An 18,617-nucleotide genomic window follows, 5' to 3' on the forward strand; every position below is an offset into this window, starting at 1 on the left:
GTGTGCTCTGAACTTCAAGGTCCATTGTGGTTCTGAACCACCAGTTCATAACAGCCATCGCTCTCATTCTTTAAGTCCCCCTTGTTCACATCTGGCAGCTGTCAATTTGCCTCCAACACTTTTCCTTTCACTTTTCCCCATTATGTAGGTAGGGGCAAAATTTTTTAGTGAATTGGAAAGTGCGGCGTTAAAATTTCACCTCACAACATAGCCTATGACGCTCTCAGGGTCCAGACGTGTGACTGTGCAAAATTTTGTGGCTGTAGCTGCGACGCCTCCAACACTTTTCCTTTCACTTTTTTCCCCATTATGTAGATAGGGGCAAAATTGTTTGGTGAATTGGAACACGCGGGGTGAAAATTTCGCCTCACAACATAGCCTATGACGCTCTCGGGGTCCAGACGTGTGACTGTGCAAAATTTTGTGGCTGTAGCTGCGACGGTGCAGATGCCAATCCCGGACATACACACACACATATTCAGCTTTAATATATATATATATATATATATACACACATATCTATTGTGAGGCTGTGGCCTCTGATACAGCTAGGGGGCGCTGTTTGTTCTCCCCAGAATGTGCATGCAGACGGATGAATTCCATAGGTGTGCATGAGAGTCACGGATCTCCGGTCCGGGTTTTCCAGGTGGCTGAAGGCCACAGGTTTGTGTGTGTTTAAAAACCCTGCAGCAAGGGGTTTGGGTGTGTCAGGTGTCTGGCCAGGTCAGGCCAGGTGTGCGAGGTGCACGTCAGTGTCAGTCTGGTGTGTGCTGCTCTGCAGAGTGCATGGAGGCCAGCAGAGCCAGCACCCAGGGCAGCTGAATGGCCTGGCACCCGCAGCGTACACAGAGATGCAAGTCGTCCATGGTACTGGTCTCCGATGTGGACAGTCCTGTGCCAGGAGGTGGATGTCCTGTACCCGAAGGAGTCGGATGTGGACAGTCCTGTGCCCGGAGGTAGATGTCCTGTGCCCGTAGGAGTCGGATGTGGACAGTCCTGTGCCCGGAGGTGGATGTCCTGTACCCGAAAGAGGACTAGCATGTGCAACGATTGCAAACAGGTGGATATGGTGCCCGGCTGCTATCCGGAGGATATCCTGAACTGTGTACGACTGTGTGAGTAAAGAGTCTGTAAAGAGACTGTGATACAGCGATGCAGGACACCCACAAGAACTAGTCCACACAGTGGACTCTACCTAAGGGGTGTTTTCTTGTAACAATGGATGTAAACAGCCTGTACACTAATATTGAGCATAACAGAGGCCTTGAGGCTGTTAATTGGTTTTTGAATACATACACCGATTTTACATCTATTCAGACCAATTTTTGTTTGACATTATTACGGCTTATTCTTACCAAGAATTTTTTTCTTTTTTCTGATCAATTTTTTATTCAAAAAGTTGGGACCGCTATGGGGTCGAATGTGGCGCCACCTTACGCCAATATCTTTATGGCTTTTTTCGAGGAAAACTGCGTTTATACCCATACCCTGTTCCAGAGACATTCGTTGTACTGGAAGAGGTTCATCGATGACGTGTTTTTCATATGGGGGGGGGGGAGATGAGGTCTCCCTAACTCAATTCTTTCAAGATATGAATACTCAGATACCTAATTTGACATTTACGATCTCTAAGAGCCAACAAAGTGTTAACTTTTTGGATACATTGGTAACAATGAAAGATAATGGCCTGTTGGATATTGACTTGTATACCAAACCTACGGACAGAAATAACCTGCTACTGTTTTCTAGTTGTCATCCTACTCACGTTAAACAGTCATTACCCAAATCCCAGGTACAGCGAGTCCAACGTATTGTTACTAACCCTGGATTGAAACTTCAACGCAGTATAGAGATGACCAATAAATTTTCAGACCGCGGTTACCCATCATCGGTTTTACAAAAAGCCTTACAAGATACACCTCATCGTGTGGAGAGTTCTAAGAGGGTAGCATTCGTTACCACATACCATCCTTATACGAATTTCTTTAAGAAGTGTATACTTGAACATTGGCCCATATTGGGTAAAGCTTATCCCTCTGTTCCTGAATTCTCCCTCCCTCCCCTATGGTGTTACAAGCGGCCTCAAAATATAAAGGGTATGTTGGTAAGAGCCGATATTGGTTCACCTCGGATGACGCAACGGCAGTCCCTCTTGGCGACTCAGAAATGTGGTACATTCCCTTGTTTACATTGCCCCCAGTGTTCCAATATTACTAAGGGGAATACTTTTTCTCACCCAAGATCTGGGAAACTTTTCCATATAAAAGGTTTTTATACGTGCGATTCTACATTTGCGGTCTATTTGATCAAATGTCCATGTGGTCTCGGGTATGTAGGGGAAACTACTCAGCATATCCGGGACCGCATCTCTCAACACAAATCGACCATTAGATGCCAACGCACGCTATTACCTGTCCCTGCTCATTTTATCTCAGCAGGGCACACAGTTGCCCAACTGAGATTTCAGGTACTTGAATGTATTCCTGTCTCCAGACGTGGTGGTAACAGAGTCCAGAAGTTGAAGGAGCGGGAAGCTTTCTGGATATACACACTTCAGACACTTCACCCGTATGGGATGAATAGGGAATATGATGCCTTACATAGATAAATATATAGTAATGTAGTTCTACTGTATTTTATATGATACTAACCTTATATACATTCTGATTTTCTTTTATAGATGCCTTCATGACACTAATACTTCTCCTCAAGGTGGTTCTTCTACTGGGTGACACCCCTTTTCTTCTTCCTTTATTCCTATTGGCTGTGCAGCGTAGAGCTCTATCGATGGAATGATTCCTAATGTTGTCATGTATTTTCTTCATTTTTTTGTGTTTTTTATATATAATAAAGATTCTCCATGTCTTTTATATGTATGTTTATATATATATATATATAGGGTATCATGAGATATGTATCTCCCTTATTTGGTCTGTGTTACTATATATGTAGCCTTGAGTGCCTTCTGCATTTGGGATTGTTTATTCTGCCCCTTATATGGCTGCTGGTTTTTTTCCTTTTTTTCGCGTTTATTCTTTTTACGGCATGGTATACGTGTTCGCGAGCTCTCTGTCGACCTATTTCATTTGCCTAGTATATATATTGTTTCTTTGAATGTTCTCTGAACGATACTTATTCATGATTACTAGTGCACTTGGTACACGGTACTCTGGTTTATTAGGAGAGCTTTGCGGCGCATTGCGCACGCGCTGTATGTGCTTCCGGTACTGTCAGGACTCCGGGTTTTCTTTTCTCTTAGCAGTGATCTGCGCAGGTGCGCACTTTCGTTCTTCGTCTGGTCTTTCCGTGCCCTGTAGCGAGCGTATACCGGATGTTACGTCAGCGTTCTCTCAGCATTTATACGCCGCTGGGCGGCTACTTACTGCACGTTACTTCCTGTCTTCTTGTGACACACGCCGATTCCGTACATTACTACAGGTATGTCTTGGTTTGTTCCGCAGTGTTTGTGTATATTTGAATGGAGTCCCCCTGTTTCATCAGCGATTTTCTGGTGCCTTATTCTTCCATGTAGTGCCAGTATATAGATGAGCCTGACGGCTCCGTGGTTCTTTTTGGCAACTTATCCCTGTGGAATAGGTAGATATGGCTTTTCCGCTGCATTGTTGTGGTTATGACATGGTTTTGCATGTGGTTTCCTCGCAGTCACATTTTCTAATATGATGCACCTCCTGGCGGTTTATAAGATGGGGTCTTGCTTGAGTTGGTGTAGATTACGTTTCTCTTTGCACTGGTTACCTCTATAAGTATTATCAGGACTCTTGGTCCTTTGGGTTCTCATTTATCATACACCTGTTTTTTCTTTTTTCTTCTTTTATTTTTTCTTCACGTCCTGGGTGGACTTTTTTACTTTCCTTTTCCCCTGTCAACCTATGTTGTTGATAATCATATATGCCACTATTTACATTACTGTTTTTCTAATATTGTAGACTTCCTTGAGAAAGGCACTAATGTGCCGAAACGTTGGATATTTCTGATGTCTATGTCAAATATCGGCTGAATGTTGAAGATTAATAAATAATATTTTTCTCAAGAAAGAAATAAGTGTTGAATTACTTTTGAGTGCTAGAGGTTATTTTTCTATTACCCACAAGAACTAGTCAGAGGAGGGCTGGTGTGTGTAGTGTCTGCAACATATGAGGCTGTGTGTACGGAGACGTATAGAGACTGTGAGATGGCGTGCGGTCGCCCAGGAAAACTGGACAAGGGAAGTCTGGCCTGTTTAGGGACCGCAAATCTAAAGCCATGTGATATGTATTGCTTTGAACTGGTGTGAACTGATCACTGAAGTTATCTGCATTCATGTGAATTGGACTTTAATGCTGTGAAGAAACACATTAAAAGAGACTTTTTTGTTCGAATTTGTGGGTCACTGCTTCTTCACTGCGTACGATGCTACTGCAGCTTTACATAGTAACATAGTTAGTAAGGCCGAAAAAAGACATTTGTCCATCCAGTTCAGCCTATATTCCATCATAATAAATACCCAGATCTACGTCCTTCTACAGAACCTAATAATTGTATGATACAATATTGTTCTGCTCCAGGAAGACATCCAGGCCTCTCTTGAACCCCTCGACTGAGTTCGCCATCACCACCTCCTCAGGCAAGCAATTCCAGATTCTCACTGCCCTAACAGTAAAGAATCCTCTTCTATGTTGGTGGAAAAACCTTCTCTCCTCCAGACGCAAAGAATGCCCCCTTGTGCCCGTCACCTTCCTTGGTATAAACAGATCCTCAGCGAGGTATTTGTATTGTCCCCTTATATACTTATACATGGTTATTAGATCGCCCCTCAGTCGTCTTTTTTCTAGACTAAATAATCCTAATTTCGCTAATCTATCTGGGTATTGTAGTTCTCCCATCCCCTTTATTAATTTTGTTGCCCTCCTTTGTACTCTCTCTAGTTCCATTATATCCTTCCTGAGCACCGGTGCCCAAAACTGGACACAGTACTCCATATGCGGTCTAACTAGGGATTTGTACAGAGGCAGTATAATGCTCTCATCATGTGTATCCAGACCTCTTTTAATGCACCCCATGATCCTGTTTGCCTTGGCAGCTGCTGCCTGGCACTGGCTGCTCCAGGTAAGTTTATCATTAACTAGGATCCCCAAGTCCTTCTCCCTGTCAGATTTACCCAGTGGTTTCCCGTTCAGTGTGTAATGGTGATATTGATTCCCTCTTCCCATGTGTATAACCTTACATTTATCATTGTTAAACCTCATCTGCCACCTTTCAGCCCAAGTTTCCAACTTATCCAGATCCATCTGTAGCAGAATACTATCTTCTCTTGTATTAACTGCTTTACATAGTTTTGTATCATCTGCAAATATCGATATTTTACTGTGTAAACCTTCTACCAGATCATTAATGAATATGTTGAAGAGAACAGGTCCCAATACTGACCCCTGCGGTACCCCACTGGTCACAGCGACCCAGTTAGAGACTATACCATTTATAACCACCCTCTGCTTTCTATCACTAAGCCAGTTACTAACCCATTTACACACATTTTCCCCCAGACCAAGCATTCTCATTTTGTGTACCAACCTCTTGTGCGGCACGGTATCAAACGCTTTGGAAAAATCGAGATATACCACGTCCAATGACTCACCGTGGTCCAGTCTATAGCTTACCTCTTCATAAAAACTGATTAGATTGGTTTGACAGGAGCGATTTCTCATAAACCCATGCTGATATGGAGTTAAACAGTTATTCTCATTGAGATAATCCAGAATAACATCCCTCAGAAACCCTTCAAATATTTTACCAACAATAGAGGTTAGACTTACTGGCCTATAATTTCCAGGTTCACTTTTAGAGCCCTTTTTGAATATTGGCACCACATTTGCTATGCGCCAATCCTGCGGAACAGACCCTGTCTCTATAGAGTCCCTAAAAATAAGAAATAATGGTTTATCTATTACATTACTTAGTTCTCTTAGTACTCGTGGGTGTATGCCATCCGGACCCGGAGATTTATCTATTTTAATCTTATTTAGCCGGTTTCGCACCTCTTCTTGGGTTAGATTGGTGACCCTTAATATAGGGTTTTCATTGTTTCTTGGGATTTCACCTAGCATTTCATTTTCCACCATGAATACCGTGGAGAAGAAGGTGTTTAATATGTGTTAGGAGTCGAGTTCCCGCTTCTGCACTGGGGGAATCTCGAGCCACTTCCGCTGCGGTCTCCCATTCTTGTCCAGCCGCAGTGGAGCCTGCTCAGCAAGGACGTCGGTCCCAGCGTCTTGCTCATTCTCACTCTGTTCAGAGAGTTAGTGCTGCTTCTCCAGTCTCTGCCATTAAAGTCAGTACTGGTCAGCAGCGAGCGGACTTCTCTGGGACTAAGTCCTTGTCTGCGTGTACTGAGCATGCCCAGCGTAAGGTCTCCCGTTGGAGATCGAGGGTCATGTGCTCAGGCTCTGCAGCACATTCCATTGGTCCTCTTGGCAGGTCCTAGAAGGGCAAAAGTGCTGTGGCCACTTCCTGTGCTGCTCCTATATAAACTGCGCATGACCGCACGGCCATGCGCTAGTATTGTCTAACAATTGTTGATGTGTGTATGTTGTGAGTGCAAGTCGTCCTTTGAAATCCCTTCCCTATTGAATGTCTGTTCGCGGAAGGTGTATGGCTGCTACCTAGCGCCCGACTTAGCCTACAGCACTAGACACACATCTCAGCGTCCTGTAGCTGTGCCTGCCAGTACGGCGCCGTGCGCCTGCCTTGCGCTTTCCGTACCCGAGTCTGGGTGGTTAGTGGCGTCCGTTAGTGCGGCATCGCTCGCACTCTTGTGCACTTATACTTCTTAAAGTTCTCTACACACCCAGTTGCGGTGTTACGCCAGCAAGGGTCTAATCGGGCTCCAATCCCTTCTGGGGTTAAGTCCGCTGACCACTTGCTCGCGCACTAGTGCGGTACTGCGGTCCTGTGGATTAACAGGATCGCTTTCTTCACGCTGGGTGAGGTTTAACCCACGCGTGTATCCTTTAGTGTACCGCCATATTGTCCGTCTTGCTAGCTGCAGGGTCTTTTACCTGCACGGTGGACCTCGGACTGCGAACGCACCTAGTTTCGTACCATCTATACATGGTGCGTTCCGCCAGTCCTTAACATAATACTAGCGCCAAGGTCTGGCTAGTATGGCGGACATTCAGCAATCTTTGCGGTATATCCAGCAGTTGGAGGGTAGGTTGAAGGTTCTCGAGAACTCAACCTCAGCTGTGGATGTTACCGCAGTTGCTGTAAAGGCTGCTGGCGTGGCGGCAGCAACCTTGTCCACTGCCACCCCTGTTCCGACATTATCCCGCCTCCCGTTGCCAGAAAAATTTTCTGGAGATTGCAAAACTTGTAGGGGATTCGTGAGTCAGTGCTCTATCCACCTCGAGCTCCTGGCTGCACGTTTTCCTACAGAGCGGGCTAAGGTGGGATTTATTGTCTCGCTGTTGTCGGACAGGGCGTTGGAGTGGGCTACGCCGCTGTGGGAGCGTGATGATCATGTGGTGCAGAGTGCTCCGTTGTTTCTGGGCACGCTGAAAAAGGTCTTTCTAGGACCTCAACTCACCCATGATACAGCGCTCCAACTACTGGCATTAACTCAGGGTGAGTCCTTGGTCAGCCATTTTTCCGTCCGATTCCGTACGTTAGCTTCCGAGCTGGAGTGGTCGGATAAAGCCCTTATCCCCATATTCTGGAGGGGCCTGGCTGACCATGTTAAGGACGCTCTGGCCACTAGGGAGATTCCTGCCACACTGGAGGAGTTAATATCTATTTCTACTCGTATAGACCTCCGTTTTAACGAGCGGAGGTTGGAACGAGCCCAGTGTAGGCAGAGGTTTCGGCTGGCTCCTACCTTCGCCAAACCTTTGAAATCTCCAGTCCAGACATCTGAGTCACATGAGACCTTGGAGGTGACACGAGCGGGATCCAAGTCTCAATCCGCTCGTGCACATAAGGTTCGTCATGTTCGCCAGCAGTCAGGACGTCTTGCCTCCAAGAGTCCTCAGCGGTCGGGGAAACGTCAGCGTCTAGTGGCAGTTGGAGGAGGTACACTAGACACGGCGACGTTTGCCTCAAAGTTGTCCTTCAAGGGGACAATTACCGTAGGCCCATCCACTCTCACGGTCGAGCTATGCTTGGACTCTGGGGCAGAGGGTAACTTTATGTCCTCCGCCTTTGCCCAGCGTCACGCAATACCCTTGGTGATGCTCGCCCAGCCAGTGACCGTTCGAGTGGTAAATGGGTCAACACTACCTTCACAGATTACTCACCAAACCATTCCTTTCACCCTATCTGTGTCTCCATCACATCAGGAGATAATCTCCCTATTAGTCATTCCTGAGGGAATTGATGAGGTCCTGTTGGGGATGCCATGGCTTCGCTACCATTCTCCTCATATTGAGTGGTCCTCTGGGAGAATTTTGGGATGGAGTAAATCCTGTGAGGGTAGATGTCAGAGGGAGTGCGTTCAGGTTGCTTCTACACAGGTACCCGCAGATCTTTCCTCTCTCCCCAAGCACTATTGGTCCCATGCAGACGTGTTCTCCAAAAGAGCTGCGGAGACCCTTCCGCCTCACCGCCCCTATGACTGTCCTATTGACCTCTTGCCTGGTGCTGAGCCTCCCCGGGGTCGAGTCTACCCGTTATCTCTCCCGGAGACGGAGGCAATGTCCCAGTATATTCAGGAGAATCTGGCAAGAGGATTCATTAGGAAGTCAGTGTCACCGGCAGGGGCTGGGTTCTTCTTCGTACAGAAGAAGACTGGAGACTTACGTCCATGCATAGACTACAGGGGTCTTAACGCAATTACCGTTAAGAACAAGTACCCATTACCCCTGATATCTGAGCTCTTTGATAGGCTACGGGGAGCAAAGGTATTTACAAAGTTAGATCTGCGGGGTGCTTACAACCTGATTCGCATCCGTGAGGGGGATGAATGGAAGACGGCTTTTAACACCAGGGATGGGCACTATGAATATCTAGTGATGCCCTTTGGGCTCTAATGCCCCAGCCGTTTTCCAAGACTTTGTGAACGACATCTTTCGGGATATGCTCACCACCTCGGTCGTAGTCTATCTGGATGACATTCTCATCTACTCTCCAGATATAGACTCCCATCGGAGAGATGTTCGCAAAGTCTTCGACCTCTTACGGGCAAACTCCCTCTACGCTAAGTTGGAGAAGTGTGTGTTTGAGCAGGAGTCCTTGCCTTTCCTTGGATATATCATTTCTGCCCAGGGTTTGGCTATGGATCCTGCCAAGCTACAGGCTGTAATGGACTGGCAGGAACCCCATTCTCTTAAAGCGGTGCAGCGCTTTATGGGGTTCATTAATTATTATCGCCAGTTCATTCCACACTTCTCAACTTTGGTAGCTCCCTTGGTCGCCCTCACCAAGAAGGGAGCAAATCCCAAGTTGTGGTCAGAGGAGGTCTCCAAGGCCTTTCTCTCGATTAAGTCACACTTCGCTAGCGCTCCCATCCTACATCGCCCCGATGTAGATAAACCATTCATCTTGGAGGTGGATGCCTCATCCGTTGGTGCTGGAGCAGTCCTTTTCCAAAAGGATGCTCAAGGTCGGAAGCATCCTTGCTTCTTCTTCTCCAAGACCTTCACACCAGCGGAGAGGAATTATTCCATCGGGGACAGGGAGTTGCTAGCTATGAAGTTGGCTTTTTCAGAGTGGAGACACCTCTTGGAGGGAGCTCGCTTTCCCTTCCAAGTCTTCACTGACCACAAGAACTTGGTGTATATACAGACGGCCCAGCGGCTGAATTCTCGCCAGGCTAGATGGTCCCTGTTCTTCTCCCGGTTCCATTTTACTCTCCATTTTCTCTCCGGGGAGAAGAACGTTCGTGCCGACGCTCTCTCCCGCTCCGTAGTGTCATCTGAGGAGGAGGAGGAGGAGCCTCGGCTTATTGTCCCTTCTGAGAGCCTGAGAACTGTAGCTCCGGTTTCGCTAGAGTCTGTGCCCCCGGGCAAGACTTTCGTGCCAGCTAACTTGCGACCGGAGGTTCTCTCTTGGGCTCACTCCTCCAGAGTGGGGGGGCATTTTGGGACAAAGAGGACATCAGAGCTTTTGGCGAGAACATACTGGTGGCCGCATATGGCCCGAGATGTCAGGGACTACATTCAGGCGTGCGTTTCTTGCGCCCAGAATCGGTCTCCTCGGCAACGGCCTGCTGGGTTGCTTTACCCTCTACCGGTGGCAGACAGGCCCTGGGAGATGGTCGGAATGGACTTTGTGGTGGGTCTACCCAAGTCGCGTGGCTGCTCCATTATTTGGGTTGTCACTGACCATTTCTCTAAGATGGTGCATTTGGTGCCGCTTCCTCGGTTACCCTCAGCACGGGCCTTGGCGGTGTTGTTCGTTAAACACGTTTTCCGTTTGCATGGTATGCCTGATAAGATTGTCAGCGATCGGGGTCCCCAGTTCGCATCTCGGTTTTGGAGAGAGCTCTGCCGTTTACTCAGCATAGAGTTAAACCTCTCCTCTGCTTACCATCCCGAGACGAATGGGTTGGTGGAGAGAACCAACCAGACTCTGGTGACATATTTGCGACATTTCGTCTCTGCTAGGCAGGATGACTGGGCATCTTTGCTACCTTGGGCGGAATTTGCCCTGAACAACGCCGTAGCCGATTCCACTGGTCAAACTCCTTTTCTCCTTAATTACGGCCAGCATCCGCGTGTCCCTGTGCCCATGCCCGTGTCCTCCACCGATTCTAGGGTGGCAGACTGGGCGGTGGAGGCACGTGACATCTGGGACCGCACACAGGATGCTATCCGGGCCTCCAAGGAGAGAATGAGGGTTTCGGCTGATACACACCGGCGCCCCGCTCCGGTCTTTGCTCCCGGCGACTTAGTGTGGCTCTCCGCCCGTAACATCAGGCTGCGAGTTGAGTCCACTAAGTTTGCTCCTCGCTACATTGGCCCGTTTAAAGTTCTGGAACAGGTCAACCCTGTGGTTTACCGTTTGGCCATTCCTCCACGCCTTGGTATCACCGATACCTTTCACGTTTCCCTCTTAAAGCCCGTTCGCTTGTCTCGGTTTTCTGAGTCTTCTGCTGGGACATCGGGTTCATCCACGGATGAATTTGAGGTGAATGCTATTGTGGGAAGCAAGGTGGTACGTGGCAAAAAATTTTATTTGGTGGATTGGAAGGGTCATGGTCCAGAGGATAGAACCTGGGAGCCTGTGGAGCACATTCGGGCTCCGCAGCTCATTGCTGCCTTTGAACGTAGCGAGGCCCAAGGAGGGGGGGGCCCTAGGAGGGGGGGTAATGTTAGGAGTCGAGTTCCCGCTTCTGCACTGGGGGAATCTCGAGCCACTTCCGCTGCGGTCTCCCATTCTTGTCCAGCCGCAGTGGAGCCTGCTCAGCAAGGACGTCGGTCCCAGCGTCTTGCTCATTCTCACTCTGTTCAGAGAGTTAGTGCTGCTTCTCCAGTCTCTGCCATTAAAGTCAGTACTGGTCAGCAGCGAGCGGACTTCTCTGGGACTAAGTCCTTGTCTGCGTGTACTGAGCATGCCCAGCGTAAGGTCTCCCGTTGGAGATCGAGGGTCATGTGCTCAGGCTCTGCAGCACATTCCATTGGTCCTCTTGGCAGGTCCTAGAAGGGCAAAAGTGCTGTGGCCACTTCCTGTGCTGCTCCTATATAAACTGCGCATGACCGCACGGCCATGCGCTAGTATTGTCTAACAATTGTTGATGTGTGTATGTTGTGAGTGCAAGTCGTCCTTTGAAATCCCTTCCCTATTGAATGTCTGTTCGCGGAAGGTGTATGGCTGCTACCTAGCGCCCGACTTAGCCTACAGCACTAGACACACATCTCAGCGTCCTGTAGCTGTGCCTGCCAGTACGGCGCCGTGCGCCTGCCTTGCGCTTTCCGTACCCGAGTCTGGGTGGTTAGTGGCGTCCGTTAGTGCGGCATCGCTCGCACTCTTGTGCACTTATACTTCTTAAAGTTCTCTACACACCCAGTTGCGGTGTTACGCCAGCAAGGGTCTAATCGGGCTCCAATCCCTTCTGGGGTTAAGTCCGCTGACCACTTGCTCGCGCACTAGTGCGGTACTGCGGTCCTGTGGATTAACAGGATCGCTTTCTTCACGCTGGGTGAGGTTTAACCCACGCGTGTATCCTTTAGTGTACCGCCATATTGTCCGTCTTGCTAGCTGCAGGGTCTTTTACCTGCACGGTGGACCTCGGACTGCGAACGCACCTAGTTTCGTACCATCTATACATGGTGCGTTCCGCCAGTCCTTAACAATATGTTAGCTTTTTCCTCGTCATCTACAACCATTCTTTCCTCACTATTTTTTAAGGGGCCTACATTTTCAGTTTTTATTCTTTTACTATTGATATAGTTGAAGAACAGTTTGGGATTAGTTTTACTCTCCTTAGCAATGTGCTTCTCTGTTTCCTTTTTGGCAGCTTTAATTAGTTTTTTAGATAAAGTATTTTTCTCCCTATAGTTTTTTAGAGCTTCAATGGTGCCATCCTGCTTTAGTAGTGCAAATGCTTTCTTTTTACTGTTAATTGCCTGTCTTACTTCTTTGTTTAGCCACATTGGGTTTTTCCTATTTCTAGTCCTTTTATTCCCACAAGGTATAAACCGCTTACACTGCCTATTTAGGATGTTCTTAAACATTTCCCATTTATTATCTGTATTCTCATTTCTGAGGATATTGTCCCAGTCTACCAGATTAAGGGCATCTCTAAGCTGGTCAAACTTTGCCTTCCTAAAGTTCAGTGTTTTTGTGACTCCCTGACAAGTCCCCCTAGTGAAAGACAGGTGAAACTGTACAATATTGTGGTCGCTATTTCCTAGATGCCCGACCACCTGCAGATTTGTTATTCTGTCAGGTCTATTAGATAGTATTAGGTCTAAAAGTGCTGCTCCTCTGGTTGGATTCTGCACCAATTGTGAAAGATAATTTTTCTTGGTTATTAGCAGAAACCTGTTGCCTTTATGGGTTTCACAGGTTTCTGTTTCCCAGTTAATATCCGGGTAGTTAAAGTTCCCCATAACCAGGACCTCATTATGGGTTGCAGCTTCATCTATCTGCCTTAGAAGTAGACTTTCCATGCTTTCTGTTATATTTGGGGGTTTGTAACAGACCCCAATGAGAATTTTGTTACCATTTTTCCCTCCATGAATTTCAACCCATATGGACTCGACATCCTCATTCCCTTCGCTAATATCCTCCCTTAAAGTGGACTTTAGACAAGACTTTACATAGAGACAAACCCCTCCTCCTCTCCGATTTTTACGATCCTTTCTAAACAGACTGTAACCCTGTAAGTTAACTGCCCAGTCATAGCTTTCATCTAACCATGTCTCGGTTATTCCCACTATGTCAAAGTTACCTGTAGATATTTCTGCTTCTAGTTCTTCCATCTTGTTTGTCAGGCTTCTGGCGTTTGCGAGCATGCAGTTTAGAGGATTTTGTTTTGTTCCAATCTCCTCACTGTGGATTGTTTTAGAAATGTTCTTACCTCCCTTCTGAGTATGTTTTCCTGGGTCGTCTTTGTTCGAGTCTAATGTTTTTCTTCCCGTCCCCTCTTCTTCTAGTTTAACGCCCTCCTGATGAGTGTAGCGAGTCTTCTGGCGAATGTGTGTTTCCCAGGTTTGTTGAGGTGTAGTCCGTCTCTGGCGAGGAGTCCATCATACCAGTAATTCACACCGTGGTCCAGGAATCCAAATCCTTGTTGTCTGCACCATCGTCTTAGCCAGTTGTTTGCATCAAGGATCCTGTTCCATCTCCTGGTGCCATGCCCGTCTACTGGAAGGATAGAAGAAAAAACTACCTGTGCATCCAGTTCCTTTACTTTCTTCCCCAACTCTTCAAAGTCTTTGCAGATTGTCGGTAGGTCCTTCCTTGCCGTGTCATTGGTGCCAACATGTATCAGAAGAAATGGGTGGACGTCCTTGGAGCTGAAGAGCTTTGGTATCCTATCGGTCACATCCTTGATCATCGCACCTGGAAGGCAGCATACTTCTCTTGCAGTTATGTCCGGTCTGCAGATGGCTGCTTCGGTGCCTCTCAGTAGTGAGTCTCCCACCACCACCACTCTTCGTTGCTTCTTGGCTGTACTTTTTGCTGTCACTTGTTGCTGTGTGCCCTTTTCTTTTTTGCTTGCTGGTATTGCTTCATTCTTAGGTGTGCCATCTTCATCCTCTACAAAGATTTGATATCGGTTCTTCAGTTGTGTGGTTGGTGATTTCTCCATGGTCTTCTTGCTTCTTTTGGTCACATGCTTCCACTCATCTGCTTCTGGAGGTTCTCTGACACTTTTTGCACCTTCTGTGACCAGTAGAGATGCTTCTGTTCTGTCTAGAAAGTCTTCATTCTCTTTGATGAGTTTCAAAGTTGCTATTCTTTCTTTACTATATATATATATATATATTTATTTCTGAGGGGTACTGTTGTCTGTAACGGAAATCCTGCGTCGCTGATTGCGACGAGCACAGTCGGGCCGAGAATTAGTCCCTCCATACTTCCGTCCAGTCAGTGCCCGGCACCCCCGCTCCATACTCCCCTCCAGTCACCGCTCACACAGGGTTAATGGCAGCGATAACGGACCGCGTTATGCCGCGGCTAACGCACTCCATTAACGCCGCTATTAACCCTGTGTGACCAACTTTTTACTATTGATGCGGCCTATGCAGTATCAATAGTAAAAAGATGTAATGTTAGTTAAAAATAAAAAAACCTGATATTTTCTCCTTCCATCGTCCGCCGATGCACGCGTGGCTGCCGCCAGCTTCCGTTCCCAGAGATGCATTGTGAAATTACCCAGAATACTTAGCGGTCTCGCGTGTCGGGACAGCTTCGCTGGACGCCGGCGGGCGAGTATATAACTATTTTTTATTTTTATTATTTGTTTAACAGGGATATGGTGCCCACACTGCTGTATACTACGTGCCCAGTGTTATATACTGCGTGGCCTGTGTTATATAATGCGTGGCCTGTGTTACATACTGCGTGGCCTGTGTTATATACTGCGTGGCCTGTGCTATATACTGCGTGGCCTGTGTTATATACTGCGTGGCCTGTGTTATATACTGCGTGGCCTGTGTTATATACTGCGTGACCTGTGTTATATACTGCGTGGCCTGTGCTATATACTACGTGGGCTGTGTTATATACTGTGTGGGCTGTGTTATATACTGCGTGGCTGCTTTATACTACATGGCCAGTGTTATATACTGCATAGGCTGTGTTATATACTATGTGGGCTGTGTTATATACTGCATGGCTGCTTTATACTACGTGGCCAGTGTTATATACTGCATAGGCTGTGTTATATACTATGGGCTGCGTTATATACTGCGTGGCTGCTTTATACTGCGTGGCCTGTGTTATATACTGCGTGGCCTGTGTTATATACTGCGTGGCCTAAATCACACTTGCAGCATCAATAGTAAAAGAAAGTAATGTTAAAAATAATAATAATAAAAAAAAATAAAAAAAACCTGCTATACTCGCCCTCCGTTGAGACCGCCAAGTCATATGGGTAATTTTGCAAAGCATCCTGGGAACGCAAGATGGCGGCAGCCACGCGCCCATCTGCACAGGATCCCAGGAGGCGGAGAGACGGGACACAGAGGAGCAGCGACAAGAATGGTGAGTATGTTCAACTACAAGGGGCCCTCGGATCGTTATGTGAGTATGTTTATTTTTAATTTTTTTAACCTGTGACATACGTGTCTGGGTAATATACTACGTGGCTGGGCAATATCCTACGTGGCTCTGTGCTGTATACTACAAGGCTGGTCAATATACTACGTGGCTCTGTGCTGTATACGACGTGGCTGGGCAATATACTACGTGGCTGGGCAATATACAACGTGACTGGGCAATATACTACGTGACTGGCAAATATACTACGTGACTGGGCTATATACTACGTGACTGGGCTATATACTACGTGACTGGGCTATATACTAAGTGACTGGGCTATATACTACGTGGCTGGGCTATATACTACGTGGCTGTGCTATATATTACGTGGCTGTGCAATATACGTGACTGGGCAATATACTACGTGGCTGGGCAATATACTACGTGACTGGGCAATGTACTACGTGACTGGGCAATATACTACGTGGCTGGGCAATATACTACGTGGCTGGGCAATATACTACGTGGCTGGGCAATATACTACGTGGCTGGGCAATATACTACGTGACTGGGCAATATACTACGTGACTGGGCAATATACTACGTGGCTGGGCAATATACTACGTGACTGGGCAATATACTACGTGGCTGGGCAATATACTACGTGGCTGGGCAATATACTACGTGGCTGGGCAATATACTACGTGGCTGGGCAATATACTACGTGGCTGGGCAATATACTACGTGGCTGGGCAATATACTACGTGGCTGGGCAATATACTACGTGGCTGGGCAATATACTACGTGGCTGGGCAATATACTACGTGGCTGGACAATATACTACATCACTGGGCAATATACTACGTGGCTGGGCAATATACTACGTGGCTGGGCAATATACTACGTGGCTGGACAATATACTACGTGGACATGCATATTCTAGAATACCCGATACGTTAGAATCGGGCCACCATCTAGTATATATATATATACAGTGTATATATATATATATATACACACACACACACACACACACACAGCAAGGGGTGTACATTGCTTCTGCACTGTGGTTTAGATTTTGGTAAGTAAAGAACACTATGTAGTTTGTCATGTGCTAATGCCCATCTGACGTGTAATTTACTGAACTATCATTCTCTGTAAGGTGCAGCGTCACCAGAAGACCCCGGTGACCCCATTATTACATACCTGTGGCATCATCTCCTGGACTCTCCTCCTTCACATCGCTCACACATGGCTGATCGCCCATCATCTGCTCTTCTTCATCATCCTCCACTTTAATACCAGTCAGATCTCCGCCCTGATATCACATATACAACAGCTCAGTACAATACAGCAGACACATCACCAGAAGACCCCAAATCTCTGAGCGCGGCCCCATATAGAGGTGGTGGAGGCCGAGCTTCATCTACCTGGTGACTCTCCGGACAGTCCTGGGAATACAGAGGAGACGGACATCTCTCCGGGGGATTTCTTACACTGAGAACATCTGTAGGAAGCAGACAAAAGATTGTAACATGGGATGATTGGAGCAGTATCTAGGTGACCCTCTAACAGACCTGATTGTCCCCCTCCTTACACTGCTGATTGGAAATGAAATCTATCTCCTCTTCTTCATCTATGACCTCATGTAGAAGCTGAAGCCTCAGCTGCCTCTAATGATGGGGATGAGAGGGGCCATGTATACCAGGATGGGGATGAGAGGGACCATGTATACCAGGATGGGGATGAGGGGGCCATGTATACCAGGATGGGGATGAGGGGGCCATGTATACCAGGATGGGGATGAGGGGGCCATGTATACCAGGATGGGGATGAGGGGGCCATGTATACCAGGATGGGGATGAGAGGACCATGTATACCAGGATGGGGATGAGAGGGGCCATGTATACCAGGATGGGGATGAGAGGGACCATGTATACCAGGATGGGGATGAGGGGGCCATGTATACCAGGATGGGGATGAGGGGGCCATGTATACCAGGATGGGGATGAGAGGGACCATGTATACCAGGATGGGGATGAGGGGGCCATGTATACCAGGATGGGGATGAGAGGGGCCATGTATACCAGGATGGGGATGAGGGGGCCATGTATACCAGGATGGGGATGAGAGGGACCATGTATACCAGGATGGGGATGAGAGGACCATGTATACCAGGATGGGGATGAGGGGGCCATGTATACCAGGATGGGGATGAGGGGGCCATGTATACCAGGATGGGGATGAGGGGGCCATGTATACCAGGATGGGGATGAGAGGGACCATGTATACCAGGATGGGGATGAGAGGGACCATGTATACCAGGATGGGGATGAGAGGGACCATGTAAACCAGGATGGGGAAGAGGGGGCCATGTATACCAGGATGGGGATGAGGGGGCCATGTATACCAGGATGGGGATGAGAGGGACCATGTATACCAGGATGGGGATGAGAGGGACCATGTAAACCAGGATGGGGAAGAGGGGGCCATGTATACCAGGATGGGGATGAGGGGGCCATGTATACCAGGATGGGGATGAGAGGGACCATGTATACCAGGATGGGGATGAGAGGGACCATGTATACCAGGATGGGGATGAGAGGGACCATGTAAACCAGGATGGGGAAGAGGGGGCCATGTATACCAGGATGGGGATGAGGGGGCCATGTATACCAGGATGGGGATGAGAGGGACCATGTATACCAGGATGGGGATGAGGGGACCATGTAAACCAGGATGGGGAAGAGGGGGCCATGTATACCAGGATGGGGATGAGGGGACCATGTATACCAGGATGGGGATGAGAGGGACCATGTATACCAGGATGGGGATGAGAGGGACCATGTAAACCAGGATGGGGAAGAGGGGGCCATGTATACCAGGATGGGGATGAGGGGACCATGTATACCAGGATGGGGATGAGAGGGACCATGTATACCAGGATGGGGATGAGAGGGACCATGTAAACCAGG

At 47.7% G+C, this 18,617-nt stretch overlaps 1 protein-coding gene across 1 annotated transcript in view; it reads right to left on the minus strand.

Annotated features, from left to right (window-relative positions):
- LOC138638952 (oocyte zinc finger protein XlCOF7.1-like) overlaps positions 1-18,617 on the minus strand; it is a 115,192-nt gene that overhangs the window by 32,694 nt on the left and 63,881 nt on the right. The window contains exons 4-5 of the mRNA XM_069728714.1: positions 17,073-17,149; positions 16,849-16,960 (exon numbers count right to left, since the gene is read on the minus strand). Of these exons, the coding sequence (XP_069584815.1) occupies positions 16,849-16,960; positions 17,073-17,149 (189 nt within the window). The remainder of the gene's footprint in view (positions 1-16,848; positions 16,961-17,072; positions 17,150-18,617) is intronic.

Source organism: Ranitomeya imitator, chromosome 5 (genome assembly GCF_032444005.1).
Source record: "Ranitomeya imitator isolate aRanImi1 chromosome 5, aRanImi1.pri, whole genome shotgun sequence".
Lineage (NCBI taxonomy): Eukaryota > Metazoa > Chordata > Amphibia > Anura > Dendrobatidae > Ranitomeya > Ranitomeya imitator.